General features: G+C 43.9%; 1 protein-coding gene across 6 annotated transcripts in view; it reads right to left on the minus strand.

The window, feature by feature from the left end:
* The window catches only part of LOC115337248 (phospholipid-transporting ATPase ID-like), an 88140-nt gene that overhangs the window by 62186 nt on the left and 9387 nt on the right, over positions 1-16567 (minus strand). For 2 of the 6 annotated variants that reach the window (XM_030005376.2, XM_041120973.1), the window contains exons 1-2: positions 13744-14198; positions 7345-7423 (exon numbers count right to left, since the gene is read on the minus strand). In XM_030005376.2, coding sequence (XP_029861236.1) covers positions 7345-7387 — 43 coding nt within the window. In that variant the 5' untranslated portion in view covers positions 7388-7423; positions 13744-14198. Of the gene's footprint in view, positions 1-7344; positions 7424-7638; positions 7660-12607; positions 12733-13743; positions 14199-14223; positions 14443-16567 lie in introns of those variants that run through there. The other 4 variants (XM_030005377.2, XM_030005379.2, XM_030005380.1 and 1 more) reach the window with 4 other exon arrangements.

A 16567-nucleotide genomic window follows, 5' to 3' on the forward strand; every position in this document is an offset into this window, starting at 1 on the left:
GCTGTGCCTCCTACACCAGCAGTTCTCAACTATCAGAGAACAGAAAACTCTTACTTGTTTCTGGAGCTGTTTGGACAGAAATGAAGCCTCTTGGATGACCACAATAAACAAAAAGTTAGGGAAAGTCAAGCATTACACCAGCTTTGCCTGGAAACCACAGCTCAGGGTATTTTGGCTGTAGACCCAAGCACGCATGTCTTATCATGCCCTGTTGATTCTGAAAGCATTGAGGAAAAAGGGAGGGGAAACCTGAAGAGCTATCAGATGAGAAGTTTTTCATTTCTTGAAACTTTTTTATATCTCTAAGCAGCTCAAACTTTCTGCTTCTGCAAACTGCAGTCACAAATCACTGGAAAGAAGGATTGGTATTTGTGCTCCAAGTTATCATTTCACTGCCACTGAAAACTATTCTAAATTATTCGTCAGTGGAAACTCAGCATACATAAATATGGCTTAGTGCCCAGTTCTTGGTCTAACCACTGAGACCAAGTCACTGGGAAAGTGGCTGTTTTCTCAGGCAGACAGATTTAGGAGCTAAACCACAGAATAACATCTGTATTTAATAAAATTAAACCCATGCCAAAAATCAGCTATAAATGTAACTGGCCAGCCCACCAGCCTTCTCCATTTAGGACTGCTGAACGGAAAAGTCCTGCAAAAGGTTAGATTCAAGATCTGGTCAGACAGCCTGGAAATTTGTTTCTGGTTTATGCTAAGGAGCATATGCCAAGAGCAATGCTTTCAACAGGCTTTGGAAAAATTTTGTAGATACTAGGTCTTGTGGCTCCAAGAAACAGGTTAAGGGCTGCCTGGTTTTGCCAAGTCATATACAAACTAGGGCCTGATACCTCATGCATGAAATGAACACAGCCCAATTAGGGGAGTGCCAGTGTAACTAAGCCTGACAACAGAACAGAGACAACATAAACTCTGTAAAAATAATGATCTCTGCTCCACCCTTTAAACAAGCGACCTCAAGAGCACAAACGCTGCCCTGGACCAGCTACAAAGGGTGGCATCCAGGAGCTGGGTTCATCTCCCCAGCTTTCCTTGCAGAGTGGCTCTTAGCAAAGCTATTAACCTTACCAATACCAAGTTGTGAAAGCTCGAACACGGTTATTCTGCTCCCAGGGGCACATATCTGACCTTCCTGAGACTGTAATTCACATCGCTCCTGCAACAGGCTATATGCAGTTTCAGAAGACCTCCACCAGCTGCAGCACATTTTTTGTTTCGGATCTCATGATGTGTCTCCTTCCACCTCCTGTTCCATCTCCTTCCTACTTTTGTTGACCCTACATTTGGGCACCTCACTGTTACTCTGTGACCCAGCTTTTGGCATCACCTCTCAGCAACGGCACAAGTGCCACCTCAACATCCAGTACCCAGGAGACCACTCATCTCTTCACAGGCAGAGAAATCTTAGCCCTTATTTCTGGTCTTTTCTGAGCTGTTACTCCATGTGCACAAGTAACTGAAACCTGCCATGGTGCGTCGGTGCCTCCATCCTCCCCCAAAAAAAGAGAGTTACAGTGTTCATTGAAAGGCAACTCTATGGGAGAGGGCAAGTCATTGTAAACTGCATAAGGCACCTAAAATTGCTGTTCCTAGGGAAGTTACTACACAAGCTAATAGCCAAAATCTCCTTTCACCTTAAAGCAGTAATTGCCCCTTTTTGCAACCATAAGAGATGAAGGAAGAAGTTTCTCGATTTGCAGGTGCTATACGGGGTAGAGTCCCTACCATTGGGTTAAAGAGAACAGGATTCTTTTTTTATAGCAGCCATATCACAGGATTTCACATTCATAATACAGCAGTGCCTTGCTGGGATCACAGCTGCACCGAGCGAACTCTACCCAAAACCAAAGCCAGAGATCTTTACCCAACAAGCTCAACATTTAATATGGATCAGAGGATATATGGGTGAAGGCAAGAGCCATACGACATGTCTGAGACTCACAGTGGTTAAATATCTACATTTCACAGCCAGTCTGGGACACAGACAAAAGCCAAACCCTCATTACCCGAGTGTCAACCTAACGCTGTAACCTGCCTGGTGCCGGCGTGCCTGCTGCTCTGTGGCACAAAACCGAAGCCCATCCCTGCCCTGAACCACAGCCAGAGCCTGGCAGGGTGCAGCGAGCGTGGCTGGGGCACGAGGAGCGGTGAGAACCCGGTGGGATGGAAAGGGAGAAGGGGAAGCTCACAGCCAAGCCCTGCTCGGAGCAGGAGCATGCCCAGTTGCCTGGCAAACAAACTTGTTTTTTAGTATTGACTCAAAGGAGGGGCTCTCCACCAGGGCTCCATATACAAAACTGCACATTTTCGACATATAGAGGCCCCCTCTTCTATGGAGCCTCTCTGGCTGCTGTGGCTGGAGAGGATTTATGCTGGCCATTACATGCATTTTCACCTCTGGAATGGAGTAGCTTGTACTGAGTGTAAGGGGTTTAATTTAAAAAAAACCTGCAGCAAGACCATTCAGAGACACCACCATAAATGGGTTTAGCCCTATTCCCTCCTGCCTGTTCCTCTGTTATTAAATAAAGATCTTCTTTAGTATGTCTTTTTGCTTCAGAAGAACAAGAATACTCCTTCCTCCTTAAGAAATGAAATGCAAGAAACACACTTTTGTGGTCATGGATTCTGTCTTTGGTGCTTGGTACTGAGCTCAGCCTCCTGCTAGCACTAAACAAATCCTACATGGCAACAGGAATTTCCTACCGAGGTAAAAGATTTCATATGTCCCTAAGTATTAATGCAAAATCATTTTTTTTCTAGCATCACTAACAGAGTGCCCACTTACGGGATGTACTGACATACCTCCATTTTTATACAGCAGATGCAAGGTCTGAAATAAAAAATCTTGAGGGTGAATGGGGATTATTTCTGCCTCAGGTCGAGTAAATTTTTAATATGAAGATAGAGTTCAATATTAGATCCTGCCCTTTTCTAAAAGAAGTATTTGATATTAGCACCATAAGGAGGGAGAAAACAAGAAAAGAGAGCTCCAGAAGGATGCCTCAGATTTGTGCAGCATGTACAACACTCGTGGTCAAACAGCACTCTGGGGACAGAGGCCTGGAAGAAGTGCTAGATAACCTTAAAACAGAAAATATTCCCTTTTAGGTTATGCTGGGAAGGGACAGAGGCTGCCTTGTCTCTCCCTTTCTCTGTCTCCTGCAATAATACCAGTTCTGGTTTTCCTTCGCTTCCTCCTCCTGGTGATGTCTCACCCACCTGCCATGGCTCTGGGCAAGGGGTGGGGACTCACCCGTCTCAGAAATGCCTTGCAACAGATTATTTCCCAAGAAGCATCTACATCTTTTCATGTTTGTTTTCAGTCCACTTCAGAATGAAACTGCATTTTTCAAATATATTAGCAGTAGAAATTGCTCTTCTTCATTTTGGAAAACTTTAATTTTAAAATTTATTCTTTTTCAAATTTGGTTTAGAATTTTATGTCACTTTGTATCCTGGTTTTTGTAATAGTAGTTGACAATATTTTGACCAATATCTGCATGCCAAATAAAGCATCTGAAATAGTAATTTGTTTTTATTTTAAAAACTAGTCTGACAGTGACTGGCTGGCACATATAATTTCCTTTGCTAGAAAACACTATCTCCTAGACATGCTGGTAATGCCACAGCTTGACACAATTGCACATGTTGTTAATAACAGTGATACACAGTGACAGGAAGTGATGTAGAAATCATAAAAATAAATACAGCTCTGAAACAAACTTTGAGAAGTTTTTCAATTCACAGTTATTTCCCTCATGGGAAATTATGTAAAAATAAATATTTTTTTCATACTCAATGTCTGTTATGGTAAGACATTTCCTATCAGGTCTGGATGGGAGTCCCAGAAGGCAGCCCTATGTCTCTAGAGCCATTTTTGGGCTACCTTCTCCACAGGGAGCTGCTACCCCTGCCAAGCTTTGCCCAGAGCTCAGCTGCTCAAAATCCAGCTGCCCTGGAGAGCAAGCTGTCCCTAGCAGCAAGAAGGAAAACCCAATGGAACTTTCCAAAAGCCCTGGCTCAATTTATATCCCTCCTCTTCCTCTCACAGTGCCCCTAGCCTGGGCTTATGGAGGTGAATTTGCAGCAATGACTGCTCTTGCCACCAACTGGAAGCACACACCTTAGGATAAGGTTATTTGTGTAGATGAGTTCCCCCTGTTCCCTATTTCAGTTTGTTTCTGTCCTGGTTTTGACTGGAATAGAGTTAATTTTCTTTCTAGTAGCTGGTATAGTGTTATGTTTTTGATTTAGTATGAGAATAATGTTGATAACACACTGATGTTTTCAGTTGTTGCTAAGTAGTGTTTCTAGTAAGTCAAGGATTTTTCAGTTTCTCATGCCCAGTCAGCAAGAAGGCTGGAGGAGCACAAGAAGTTGGGAGGGGACACAGCCAGGGCAGCTGACCCAAACTGGCCAAAGGGGTATTCCATACCATGTGATGTCATGCCGAGTACATCAACTGGGGGGAAAGCTGGCTGGGGACTGCTGCTCGGGAACTAACTGGCCATCAGTGGGCGAGTGGTGAGCAATTGCATTGTGCATCACTTGTTTTGTATATTCTAATTCTCTTATTAGTATTATTATTGTCATTTTATTATTATTATCATCATTATTATTTTATTCCTTTCTGTGCTATTAAACTGTGTTTATCTCAACCCACAAGTTTTACTTTTTTTCCCCTGATTCTCTCCCCCACCCCACTGGGTGGGAGGGAAGTGAGCGAGCGGCTGCGTGGTGCTTAGTTGCTGGCTGGGGTTAAACCACAACAGTTTCATAGATAGTACTTGACCATCCCCATTCTCGAGGTATGAAGCTCCAGTGCCAAGTTAAGCCGCCGTGGGATCAAGCCAGTGAGAAGAGATATTTCACATTTATCAGCCATCACCAAGGCATGGTCCTTATTTCTTTCCACACACTCCATGAACCGAAAGTGTCCCTATTCCTTTCTGTTTCGTCAATGTTCATTGTAGGTTAAACCTCAGTGTAAAAGATCTTGGGCATCTTTTCCACAGAAACACTACTGCTGCTTATCTAAGAGGTGTAGTTCCCCAGTTCAGCTTGAAGAGCTTCACTAAGGTTTGGTCATCTAGGAACTGGTTTCCTCCAACAGCCTTTGCGCATCTGACATGACACTACATGTTACTGGTCTGTGAAGATGAGTTTTAGTTACATCCCTGATTCCTTGTATAAAGAACATAAAACTATAAAAAACCTGACTCTTATCTCCAAGAAATTTAGACCATGTAATCTGTCTTGTTAAACTGTATCTTCCCTGAAAAAACTCTCCTAATTTTGTGTGCATCTCAGCTTATGTGGAAACAGCCATGTCTTGCTGGGGAGAAAAAACAAAGTATTACTGGTTCTCATGGGAGTAATCCTGATCCCGGTTCCAGCAGCTGACTCCTGAGGTAATCCATTCCTTCCCATGAAAGTCACACCATAGGCATGGTTCTTCGGTAAGGTTAACTGTCATCCAGCTTTGGTTTTGGAACAGAAATTTGGTCTTTCCATGAGCAATACTGTCTCTCCAAGATAAGTGCAGGGGATGTTCCCCGTGGAAGAGCCTTGCCTGCTTTCAGGCAGCACAGTCTTACGGACTTCTCCAAATACAAAGGCTCATAAACTGTTGGATTAAAATAGCACTTCAACACTGGCATTTACCCCAGTGAAGCGTTTGCAAGGAGCAATCATAGTCCTTTCAGCTTTTGGGCTGCAAGGCAAAAGAATTAAAAATAAAAGGGGAGGAAAAAATGCTCATTTAGCTTCCTGTATGGAAGCTCCTCATTCCCTGATCACCCTAGCTTCCCTTATCCTTCTCTGAACTTCCTCCAGTTTAAATTCATTGGGTTTTGAACTGGTGATCAAAAGTGCATAAAATATGTAAATAAATGATTTTTCCCTATAAAGTGTGGTTTTTCTATCTAGGAAGATCTGAGTTTCTTAGCCACTTGGTTGAAGGGGGGGGTGTACTGAACACTTCTCTCCTAAAACCCAGACAGAGGGCCAGGCAAAACACAAAATTTTCCTAATATAGCAACATAATCTTTTGAGAATCAGAGCAGCTACTGCTTTACCAGTGGGGATGCCCTGGGTGGATGGTGGCTCACAGACAAGCCTGTGCTCCCTCATCTCCAAAGCCAAGATGGAGAAAGAGACCTCAGGCTGGCAAAGATCCTTCCCTGGAAGCAATCACAACCTCCTCTCCTGGGACCATCACAGCAACAAACGGATGCCCTCGCCTTAACACCAGGGCTCGTGGTCTGCCCTGTGCCAGGAAGGGGAAACAGGAGCACAATTGTAAAAATAAACCCTGGGGAAAAAGCTGTTCAAGTGTTCTAAGCTCAGTGAGGTTGGGAAAAAAATAATTTCATGTCAAAATACGAGTAGGGCACCAATCTCTGTGTTCATCAAATACAGGGAGGAACACACTGGAAAAGAAAGGCTAGAGGCTTTCCCTCTTCACAGTGCCTGTGGACCTGGATCCCTGACCAGAGATCACACCCTGGGCCTGGAGGTGAAGTGATAAAACACGAGCCTCAGTTCAGTGGCTCCAGCTGCAAAGCCTAATGAAGATGCACCCTAAGAGGCTGTAGGAAGCTGGCCCGCTTTAAAGATATGCTAGTAGCCCTCCTGCTGGACTTCTTCCAAGCATTCATCTCTTCTGGGATTTCTGCTGCAAAGTCCAGTAAGGATTGTGCTGCAGAGGATGGCTGCTCCCTATCTCCACACCCATTTGTTTGGGTGCCACATGGAGCTCACAGGGAGGGAATTATGTAGCCTCTGGTTTCTCCTCCAGAGTTAGTGTTCCCCTCAGCAGCTTTTGGGGTGCTCTCAGGGTGCATCTCTGTACTTTGCTCTTCTTCCTTCCTCTCATTGAAGGGAATATCCAGGCCATTGCCATCAACACATTCCATCGTCAAAAGACCGTATCAGACCTTCACACTAACTCACTTCTAGCCTTTTTTATAAACTGCTTGAGAGAGGGCACTGTGCGTTGCTCATCCACCCACTCCCCCAAAAGATCCTTGTAGAAAAAAACCACCAAAACTCAACGTCCCCAAGCCAGTCATGTGCCATGACAGGGCACAAACTTTGCAGCCTGTTCTGTTGCAGATGTCCCCTCGTTCACTGGCACACAGTCTACAGCACTCCTCCAAGGTAGTATGAAATGCAGGAAAAATAAAGAAAGTGTGTCTTCCCCTGTCTGCTCTGCAGGTGTAAGACATGCTCCCAAACACAGTCTCAAGAGCTCGCACATGTGCTGTATTTACATTCCTTAGTTTGTCACCCGTGACAATGGCATTACCAGACCGCACTCACCTTTCAATTTCTTCCTTCCAAATTTTAATCCAAATAGAGACATCCCAAAACTTTATTTTAGTCCAACTCCATGGAACTTCTGCAAGAGAAAAGAGAAGGTAATTCACAATGGGGGTTTCTTGTCCTGCAGCATGACATGATGCAGCACATACATGTAATTCTGTGCCTATAGAATGGGAGAACACAACTCCTAAGCCCCATGGCCAACAGCTACAGTTTATCACATAGAGTATTTTAAAATGCAAAACCATCTCAGGTTTACAAGTTGCACTGCATCGGTGTGGGCTACCTTACCTTGGACATTTTGATCTGTTCATCTCCTGACATGGTGCAAAGAAGGGGCTGGTGGAGGAGAGACTGAGAAGGACATTCCTACTACTTTGGCCCTATATGAAAAGGAAAAATACATGCACAGGACTTGTGCTTAAGGTACAGAGGAACTGTGTGACTACCCAGAGCAAGACCAGCCTCCCTGAAGAGGAGGAAGCAGCAGGAAACACTGGTTTCCTGTACATCTGCCTGTGCTCAACGTGTGCTGGCTCACACTATTGTCCATCTGCTGGTCGCCCTCCGTGTTTGGGGTGGACTAGCCTGTATGGCTCTGAGTAAAACTTCTCCCCTGCTGGCTGCAAACTTCCTGGCCCAGAAGCCAAAATCCAGGCACCAGAAATGCATTTAAGGCGCTGAATATATCCTGATACACAGAGGAATTGAGCATTGAACAAAATCATGTCAAAACCTGTCAGTAACGAAACTTCTGGTGTTCAAAGCATTGGACAGTTTGTTTAAAGGACTTAATGGTGATGTTGGCACTGACAGCCTGCAAAGATCTCCGAGTATGGGAAAAGCCAGCACTGCCTGGCATGCCTGGCTGACCAGGAGCCTGAACCAACAGGAACTCTGTATCAGTTGCTTAACTGGCCAGTGGAACCAAGCTGAGACATTTGAGGGAATTGTGATTTATCTAGAACAAGTTTTCTAGGTGTCAGAATGAAGTTTTTGCACTTTGACCTATGCTATCTGTGCAGAGCAAGGGTGACTAAGGAGACAAGTACAGCCAATAATGTATCATATTTTGGAAACATGCAAATGTGAATACAGCCTATGCCACTGTCCAAATGCAATCCTGACACATCATCACTGGACTGTGCCCAGTGCAAGCTCAGCTTCACATCTTTTCAGAAAACAAAGGTAAACTTTAAGGAAAACTCTACAATTATTGCATAGGTTGAACATTTCTGCACAGATCTCTATTCCAGATGTTAAAGCAGAGCTATATTTAGCAGCTGCAATTGAATGAGCCTGAGATAAGGCAAACAGTAGCAGGTAAGCTCCAGCCAGCCAGCTAAATGCTGTACACCCTGAGCACAGAGCAGCCCTGGCATGGTGCTCCCTGCCACTCGCCGTGGCATTCGGGAACCCCTCTGTGCCCACTGTGCTTGAAAGAGATCCTTCTTCTATTCACTCGTGTAGATCCAACTATTTCTGCTTACCAGAACAAATGCTTGAGCAACACCTCTCCCTAAAATTTCCTCTGTCCATGGAGCTAAACCACTTAAAGTTACAATACTCAGTGTCACAACCTAAAGCTTTCTCAGCCCTACTGACAAACCTTGCTTTCCATCCCTAACTGATCTATAATTTTCAATGTATTTCTTCCATGTTTTAGAATTACTATTACATCTTATAAAACCCTCCTGAACTAGGACAGAGAGGTGCCCATAAGATGGTGGGAGTAGCAAGACGTGCTACCCATACACCTGGAGGTAAACACCTCAGATATTTCCTACAGCACCAGAAGCCACAGATCTGACAATCACTGTCCGCTGGCAGCACAAGGGTGCAAAATGTTGGCTAGTTGTAATCATCATATGGTTATACTGCTGAATTCTGGATTTTGCTGTACTCGCCAAATGTTTTAGAAAGACTACCTACAACTACCAAACCTCTCCCAGCTGTGCACTCAATTGACAAGGCATATAATTTCAACAGAGGGACAAAAAAGGATGTTTATATTTGTGGGTGAGCAGAGACGAGACAGTGCTTATAAGCCTTCTTTCAGAAGTAGTAACATGAAACAAAATGGAGTTAAAATCCACGTCTCACAAACAAAACCCTGAAACTTCCTTCAGCTCTGACACATGGCTTTTGTTAATTACTGTGATTCTTTAATCACTGGTTTCTGGCGTGACCACAGTATGACAACAGAACTGCAACAGTACACTATTTTGGCATGGAGGGCATGTTTAACTCCTTCAACTTCTCAGTGCATTTGATTAGGATTGTATTCTTTGAACATCTTCACTCAGTAGTAAATTTAAGTTACCGTCATGGCAAGCACAAACATCCTTACAGGCTCAGACATTCCCACAAAACCTTGTCTTTTAGGGCAGGTGTGGGTGATAACTTTGCCATATCCATTTGTACCAATTACCTCTCCGGTACATCATTTCCATCACACAGATTTATCATAGGTGTTTACCTTGTTAAAGCCCAAGAGTTACAAATCCTTCCTAAGCTGACCTGATCCTTTATGCAAAACTCAGTTCCTGGCTTGCCCAAACCACAATGTCATTTGAGAATGTGTCAGTATTCAATGGGCACACACACACAGTAGCATTAAGGGCTTGACACACCCCTATTGCACTGAGGTATACCCTTTATTTTCATAATATTGCAAATACCTTCCTTTGCTGCTTTGTTATTGACTCACACATCTAATCCTCATACTCCTTTACCTAGCAAGCCACTCTCATGCTGGCTATAGCTTCTGTGTGTGCCTGCCTGCCCATGGCCCAGTTTGTGCCAGTACACCTTCACACTTTCAGGTGTCTGTTTGCAGTCTGATAGTTCATTGACCATTGGCTGCAAGTGTGAAAACCAACCTAAGCAAATGATGTTGGAGGTGTCCCTTTCAGTGGTGCTCCAGGTACTGCTCCTGTTTGTGTTAGCTATCACAACTTCTACAGCCACATGTGGTCTCTTGGCTGACCTTAGCTCTGCCTGCCTTTCAGTCCCAGGTCTTTTTCTTGGGGTATTTTGGACTTCCAATTCTACCTGCAGGGTCCGAGATCTTTGCACCTGTATCTATCAACAATCATCTCCCTCGGGGTATTTCTTTTTTCCCAGATTCCACTTGTAATCAAAATTCATGTCCCTGTTCAGTTTTCTTTACTTATCCCTCTATTTTTTAAATGTGAGATTCAGTTTCTCTTTCTAAATTGCAACAATGGGTCTTCAGCCTCATATCACTCACATACACTGCTACAGTTTTAATTTCCCTTTGCACTTTCTGGGAAAAAAATGACGTCTCTCATGTTTCATTTTCATGTGGCATAAAGTACTTCTCAAATTTTGGTAAGACACTTTCACAGCCTCCTATTCCTGAATTAACTAAAACCCCATAAAACACACAAAAACTTTCTATAGTCAGAAAAAAGGCAATTTCCTGTTTGCCTTCGTTTTCCCTGGCACCAGCTATTTTCAGAGGCAAAATGAAGCACCCCTTCAATCTCCTCGAGTTGCCTTCCACAGTCTGTGTCAGCCTTTCTGGACTTTTTTTGTTGTTCCATTTTCCACTTGATTATTTTATTGGTTTTTTTTTCTCATTTCTGTTTACTCCAGGTACCCTGCACTGTTCAGTAATCAACGAGGGCTCACAGTATTTGAGTAACCATGCAGGTCCAACTCCTCTGCTTAGCAGGACACACGTTACTTCCCCATGTTTCCAAAGCCTATAGCAAAAATTATTTAAAGCTTAAATTCCCAGTTCCTCATTTATGGGGATTTGGGGGTATAAGCTACAAATGAATTATGCCTTCTCACTATAGAAGGCTTTTGTACCTACAGTCCTCTACAAACCATCTAGCTATGGCTTACACTTCTGCAAAGACAATCCACCTGCTTTATGGCTACTGACAGTTTAATCATGGGCTCTGAGCCCTTTAATATCCACAGCAAGAAGCTACATTGATGGGTCTGGAATAGGGAAGGGATGCTTTCTCACAAACCAAGCTCAGCCTTATCTAAGAGAGATAAGAGCCAGATTTGGCTTGAGAGCACAACTGCAAAGCTCCTCCTGCATGAGGGGCAGGTTGCAATGAGCTACAGCATGTGGAACTTGCAAAGACTACAGCCCAATCCAAACCCATGGTTCGCTAACTGCAAACTGGAGGTGTAGGGAGGCGCTTCCCACCACCGCAGTGGTGAGTAGCAAAATCAGAAAAGACATGGCACAATTCAGAACAACAGAGAGCAGATGTTGCAGGTGGAAAACGTGGCTAGTTTCTTGGCCCCGTTTCTTTGGATGTAGCCACATGATACATCAGATTCAATGATAAATGAGAATTAGAAAATACTTGATGCTTCTGCTCCCATCACCTTGTTCCCAGGCTCTGTGAAACACTCCATGTTAAATACAATCATTTTTTGGAAGGGTTATTTTAATCCAGATCATGGGGTGTAGTTCAGTACGGACCAAAATTCCTTCCCAAGCAGTGGTTGTAGCAGATCTGAGGGGGGCAGCAAATTGTGCTGTAATAAATACTAGAAGCAAGCACCCAGAGTCCAGGAGAATTAGACAGGAGAACAAGATTTGTCCAGTCTGTTTTGCCACCAAATATAGTGTGGTATGTATGCACACTAAAAAAGTTTAAATAGCCCTGTCCAGGTAAAAATTCAGAAAGCATACCATGCCTCCACTCACCAGCTTTCCATGTCAGGTCAGTTTTTGCACATGAGCAAGATTTATAGGTTAAATTTTTTTTCATCTTTGTTCAGCTGATGTAATAATCACAAATACCCACAGGTCTTAGAAGAACTTTTTTTTCCCCCAGGCTTAAGTACTAAATATCCAACTAATAGCTCAGTATATGAGAAAATAGATCCCAAGAACCAGGCATTGTGACAGACAAAGTTCAAGACTGCCTGTGCTGCCTAGTGCTCTTGGTGGAGTAATGCTGTTAAAGACCATGAGATGAAACAAATCTAAGTCCCTGAATTTTGAACACATATCACTTTAAACTGGTTTTGGAGCCACAACTGGGAGAATATTAAGGGTTTAAAATACATTAGGTCCTCAAACTCCCTGTTTTCTCCATGCCTTAGTTGCACACCTGCTAAGGGGGTGCACGTATCAGGCACTGAAGCAGGAGACTCACTTCACTCCCAGGTATCGCAGAGAAGGACATCACAGTTGATGCAATGTTTGCTAATGCTCTGGCAAGAGCAATGTAAAGGCCTGTCACCCCTGGCATGGACTGACCTTGTAATGATGTGCCACGCAAAGACATGTTTGCAAAGGACCCCCTTTAAACTTCTGGTGTATTAACTATTTCAGTCAAATTGCTCAATTTTTGGTTCCAAAGAGAACGACGGATTTGCTTTCCCCTATCGAAAGCAAACAGAAAAATTTCAGCCATTAGAAATAATTAGTACTAATCATCTTTTAACATTGAAATACATTAGTGTTTGTATTTCTCCACTCCTTCTTACATCCTCTTGTGTTTGAACACGTCAAGAGCAAACCAGGGAGTAACATGTGTTGTACCACTCCCTGCTTTGCAAGTGGGAAACAGAAAGTGAGCCACAGGATAGATAACCGAAACGTTTTTAATCCCAGAATAACACTTTTACAGGGCTGAAATCAGATTTGCCTGAATTCAGCCTGGAATAAGTTTAAGAAGCTATAAATTGTCACTTTTGGCGTCAGGGTTTACAAAAGGAGCGGTGACGTTGGTTTAAACCTACTAGCTCAGTGCAAAGAGTTTGAAAGTAACTCTGAAACCTCCCCAGCTTTTCGAATACCTGAAGAGGTATCCTGAATGAGGCGAGCTAGCCCTCCAGCTATTTTTTGGTGCTGTTCCAAGCTATACATACAGAAACCCATGAAACTGTGTGCTCCTACCCCCTACACTCAAATGTGCCAATGCAATTAGCTATAATTGCTGGGAAACAGACTCAGTCTGTTATATGCCACGTTTTGAAGTAATGATCCAATATCCCCCATCTGCCTTCATTAAAACACTCTTTAAACTGACACCAGAATGGCAGTCAAAAATTTGCATTCAGCTCCTTTGGGTAAGTTAGTTGCAATGCTCAAGTTACTGATCAACAGCAGAGGCAGAGCGAGTTCCCAAACAGAAATGCAGGCTGCAGTCTGCTCCCTCCGAAACAATGCAAACAATAGCAGCTTCCCCAAGGCAGCTGGTGCTGCTTGAAATCATACACAGCTCAGCTCACTCCACCCAGAAGTCTATCAGCTCACTCGCAGAAAAAGCTCAACCCCAAGCACTTTGATTAAGCTTTGCAAACCTCTCGGGTCTGAAAAAAATGCAAGTTTTCTGCCCCCAAAAACTGAGAGAGAAAACAAACAAGCGGAAGGAAAGCATTACATCTTACCCTTGAAGGCTTGTAAAAGTCACAGCAACAAATACAGTACGCTCTTCTCTTCTCATTTACACACAGCTTTATCCCCTCCCAAGACCAACAGCTTCGCTCGTAGTCACAGTGCCAGGACATTCATCTAGGAAAGCAAAGCTTCTTTACGCAGTGAAATGGGCATCGCGTGCTTGTCTCCGAGCCCCTTAAAATCCACTGTGGACCCGCTCTGCCATGCAATGTCCTGGTAACTAAACTTACTCCAAGTTCCCTACTTCTTACTTCAGTAACCGCGCTTGGCTCCTTGCCAAATTCTTCCTTTTTTTTTTCTTTTTTTTTTTTTTAATTCTGTTTCCTGTAGATAGGGAGAGTGTAGTAGCTCTCTTAAAAATAAAATGCTTCAGCACAACAAGCTGCGAAAGAGTAAAGCAGAAAAGCAGAGCACCTAGGCTTGGGGCACCCCAATTAGTTCCAGAGGCAACTGCTGCTCGCCTTACCCACCTCCTGCCGACACGGAAGCTTTCAAAAGGAAACCAAGCGAGTAAAACAGTCCAACATATCAAATTGCTTTAAAAAAGGATGAACTTGGTAAGGGATCCATTTCCCAGCAGCAGCCCCTCTTTCTGCATCCGTAACGCTGGAGTTGGTCTGTACTCCTTAAACCCAGAGACACTGTCCTACAAGCTGATTCCAAGGCTCCACCTCACCCACTTTCCAATAGTTGTGAGTAACAAAAACTCTGCAGAGAAAAAACCTCACAGAGCACAATTGCATAACTCAACCACAGAGCTTCCTCCAGCCAGCTGGAGGATCACTTCAGTGCCGAAACATCAGGGCTTGCTCATCCCTGAGAGCATGACGTCCCCTTGGATACCCGCCTGGCCTCGCCGCTGTTGAGGGGACTGTCCCTAACAAAACCCCTCAGCACTCTCATGAGCCTCCTGACCTTCCCACTTGTTCTCCCACCTTCGATGAACCAAACATTAACATTTTTTTCCAAATTGTGGGACCCTTCACAATACAGCGCCCTCCTATATGCCGGTCCCCTGGCATTTTGCCTACCAGGTACACTACAAGACTAAAACTGGGCCAACTACAACTTTAATGCACCTCCTGCTTCCCTATACCTGTGAATTGCAGTTATCCTAAGATCACCATATTATTTCCCTAAGTTGCGTTGACAGTAATGCCTGCAGGATCATGCCAATTTATTGCAGACAGCAAGAGAAAGTTTAACATAAAAGACTTTTATATGTATTTATCTCTGCTTTTTCCTTCATCTTCTGTGTTTTCCCACAGGATTTATGTGAACACTGTTAGAATATTTTTCAGACCTACCCACAAACACTTGAACACATTAATCAGCTGATTAATTATAGTAACATGAGAGTGAAGGTTTGCTAGAGAGTATTTTCTAGAAGGTGAAATTTTCTGAAGTCCTGTCACAAGAAAAGCTGTGGAGGCCCCTGGATGCTGCAATGGCAGTACTACAATGGTCATGAAGGTTGAAGTGCAGAGTGGCAATGAAATGGACCCTATAGCAGCATAAGCAATTTCCAAAGGAAGAACAAGAGCCTATGCCCCTTTGTGAAGACTCCAGGGTCATTCTTCCAAGCTACACCTGTTAGAGACAACCTTCATTAAATTGGCTTCCTAGTTCCAACATGAAGTATCCATACAAACACCCAACATGGGACATGGCATGTAGGACTAGTGTCCTCAAGAGCCAGGTTATTTTCAGATGATATTGAACTGAAAAGGATCTAACTTGTGAAGGAATTGGCCCTGCACTAGCCGTTTCTCATGTTCTCACCACCCACACCCCATCTCAACAGCAACAGCCACAAGTATCACGTTTTTTCCTGCAACCAAATGTACAAGAATCTGGATTAATTGCGGTCCTTCTACATATTTGGAGAACCTCTTGTTCTTGCTTCATTCTGGAGTCTTCTTCCTTCTTAGAACTTTCTTCTGCTCCCCCCACCCCCCATTTTAGTATCTTAGCTAATGACAATGCATCCCACACTACTCCCACTTTCTTTGCTGCTGTCTTTATACTTGCTTGTTACTACTTTGACCTTGGCCACAGTCCTTTTTTCCTTTCTAAAGTTAGATTCATCTCCTTCCTTTGACATGAGAATGGACCCAACCATAAAATAAGCTGGCCTTGGAGCTTCTTTAGACTTTAAAATAGCTAAAAATTGGGTAGGCTGTTTTGCTAATGATTTTTCTTGGCACTGAAATCCACCTCACCTACACTAGCAATGACTTTTCCCCTCAGCTATGCTTTCCCCATGGACTTTAGTGAACCTGCTCATGTAGGGAAGCTCAGCACATGTGGAAGCACTCAGAAGAGCAGGAATGACTCAGTGTTATGAACTCAGCTCTGAGGTCTCTTGTCCTTGCCTTACACTTTGGTCCCTGGGTAGCATCTTCCCAATAATCACACCATTCACATCCTCCTTTGCAAATTTCCGAACACATCAGGGAGGGCTGCAGCCTGCAATGTCAGTTGTCTAAATTTCAGTGCCTGCATAAAGGGTGTACATGTATGCTGGGTGTCTGAGCTCCCACTGCAGCCAGTATGGTGTGGGCAGAGATTCAGCTGACCAGCTGCAGCAAGGCAGCAGTGAGTTTACTGTGACCCATGGTTGTGGGAAGAAGAAGTTCAGTCTGTTGCCTTTCCAGTAAACGAGCTACCTCCAAACCATGGTGCTTCACCTTTGAATCCTCCACTTTCCCAGCTGCCCACTAGTCACAGAGGCCTAGCTTAGAGTGGGATGGATTTAAATTAATGCCGTAAAGACCTTATCCTAGGACGGTATCTGGGAGAATGACTTGCAGT

The sequence above is a fragment of the Aquila chrysaetos genome, chromosome Z, assembly GCF_900496995.4.
Source record: "Aquila chrysaetos chrysaetos chromosome Z, bAquChr1.4, whole genome shotgun sequence".
Lineage (NCBI taxonomy): Eukaryota > Metazoa > Chordata > Aves > Accipitriformes > Accipitridae > Aquila > Aquila chrysaetos.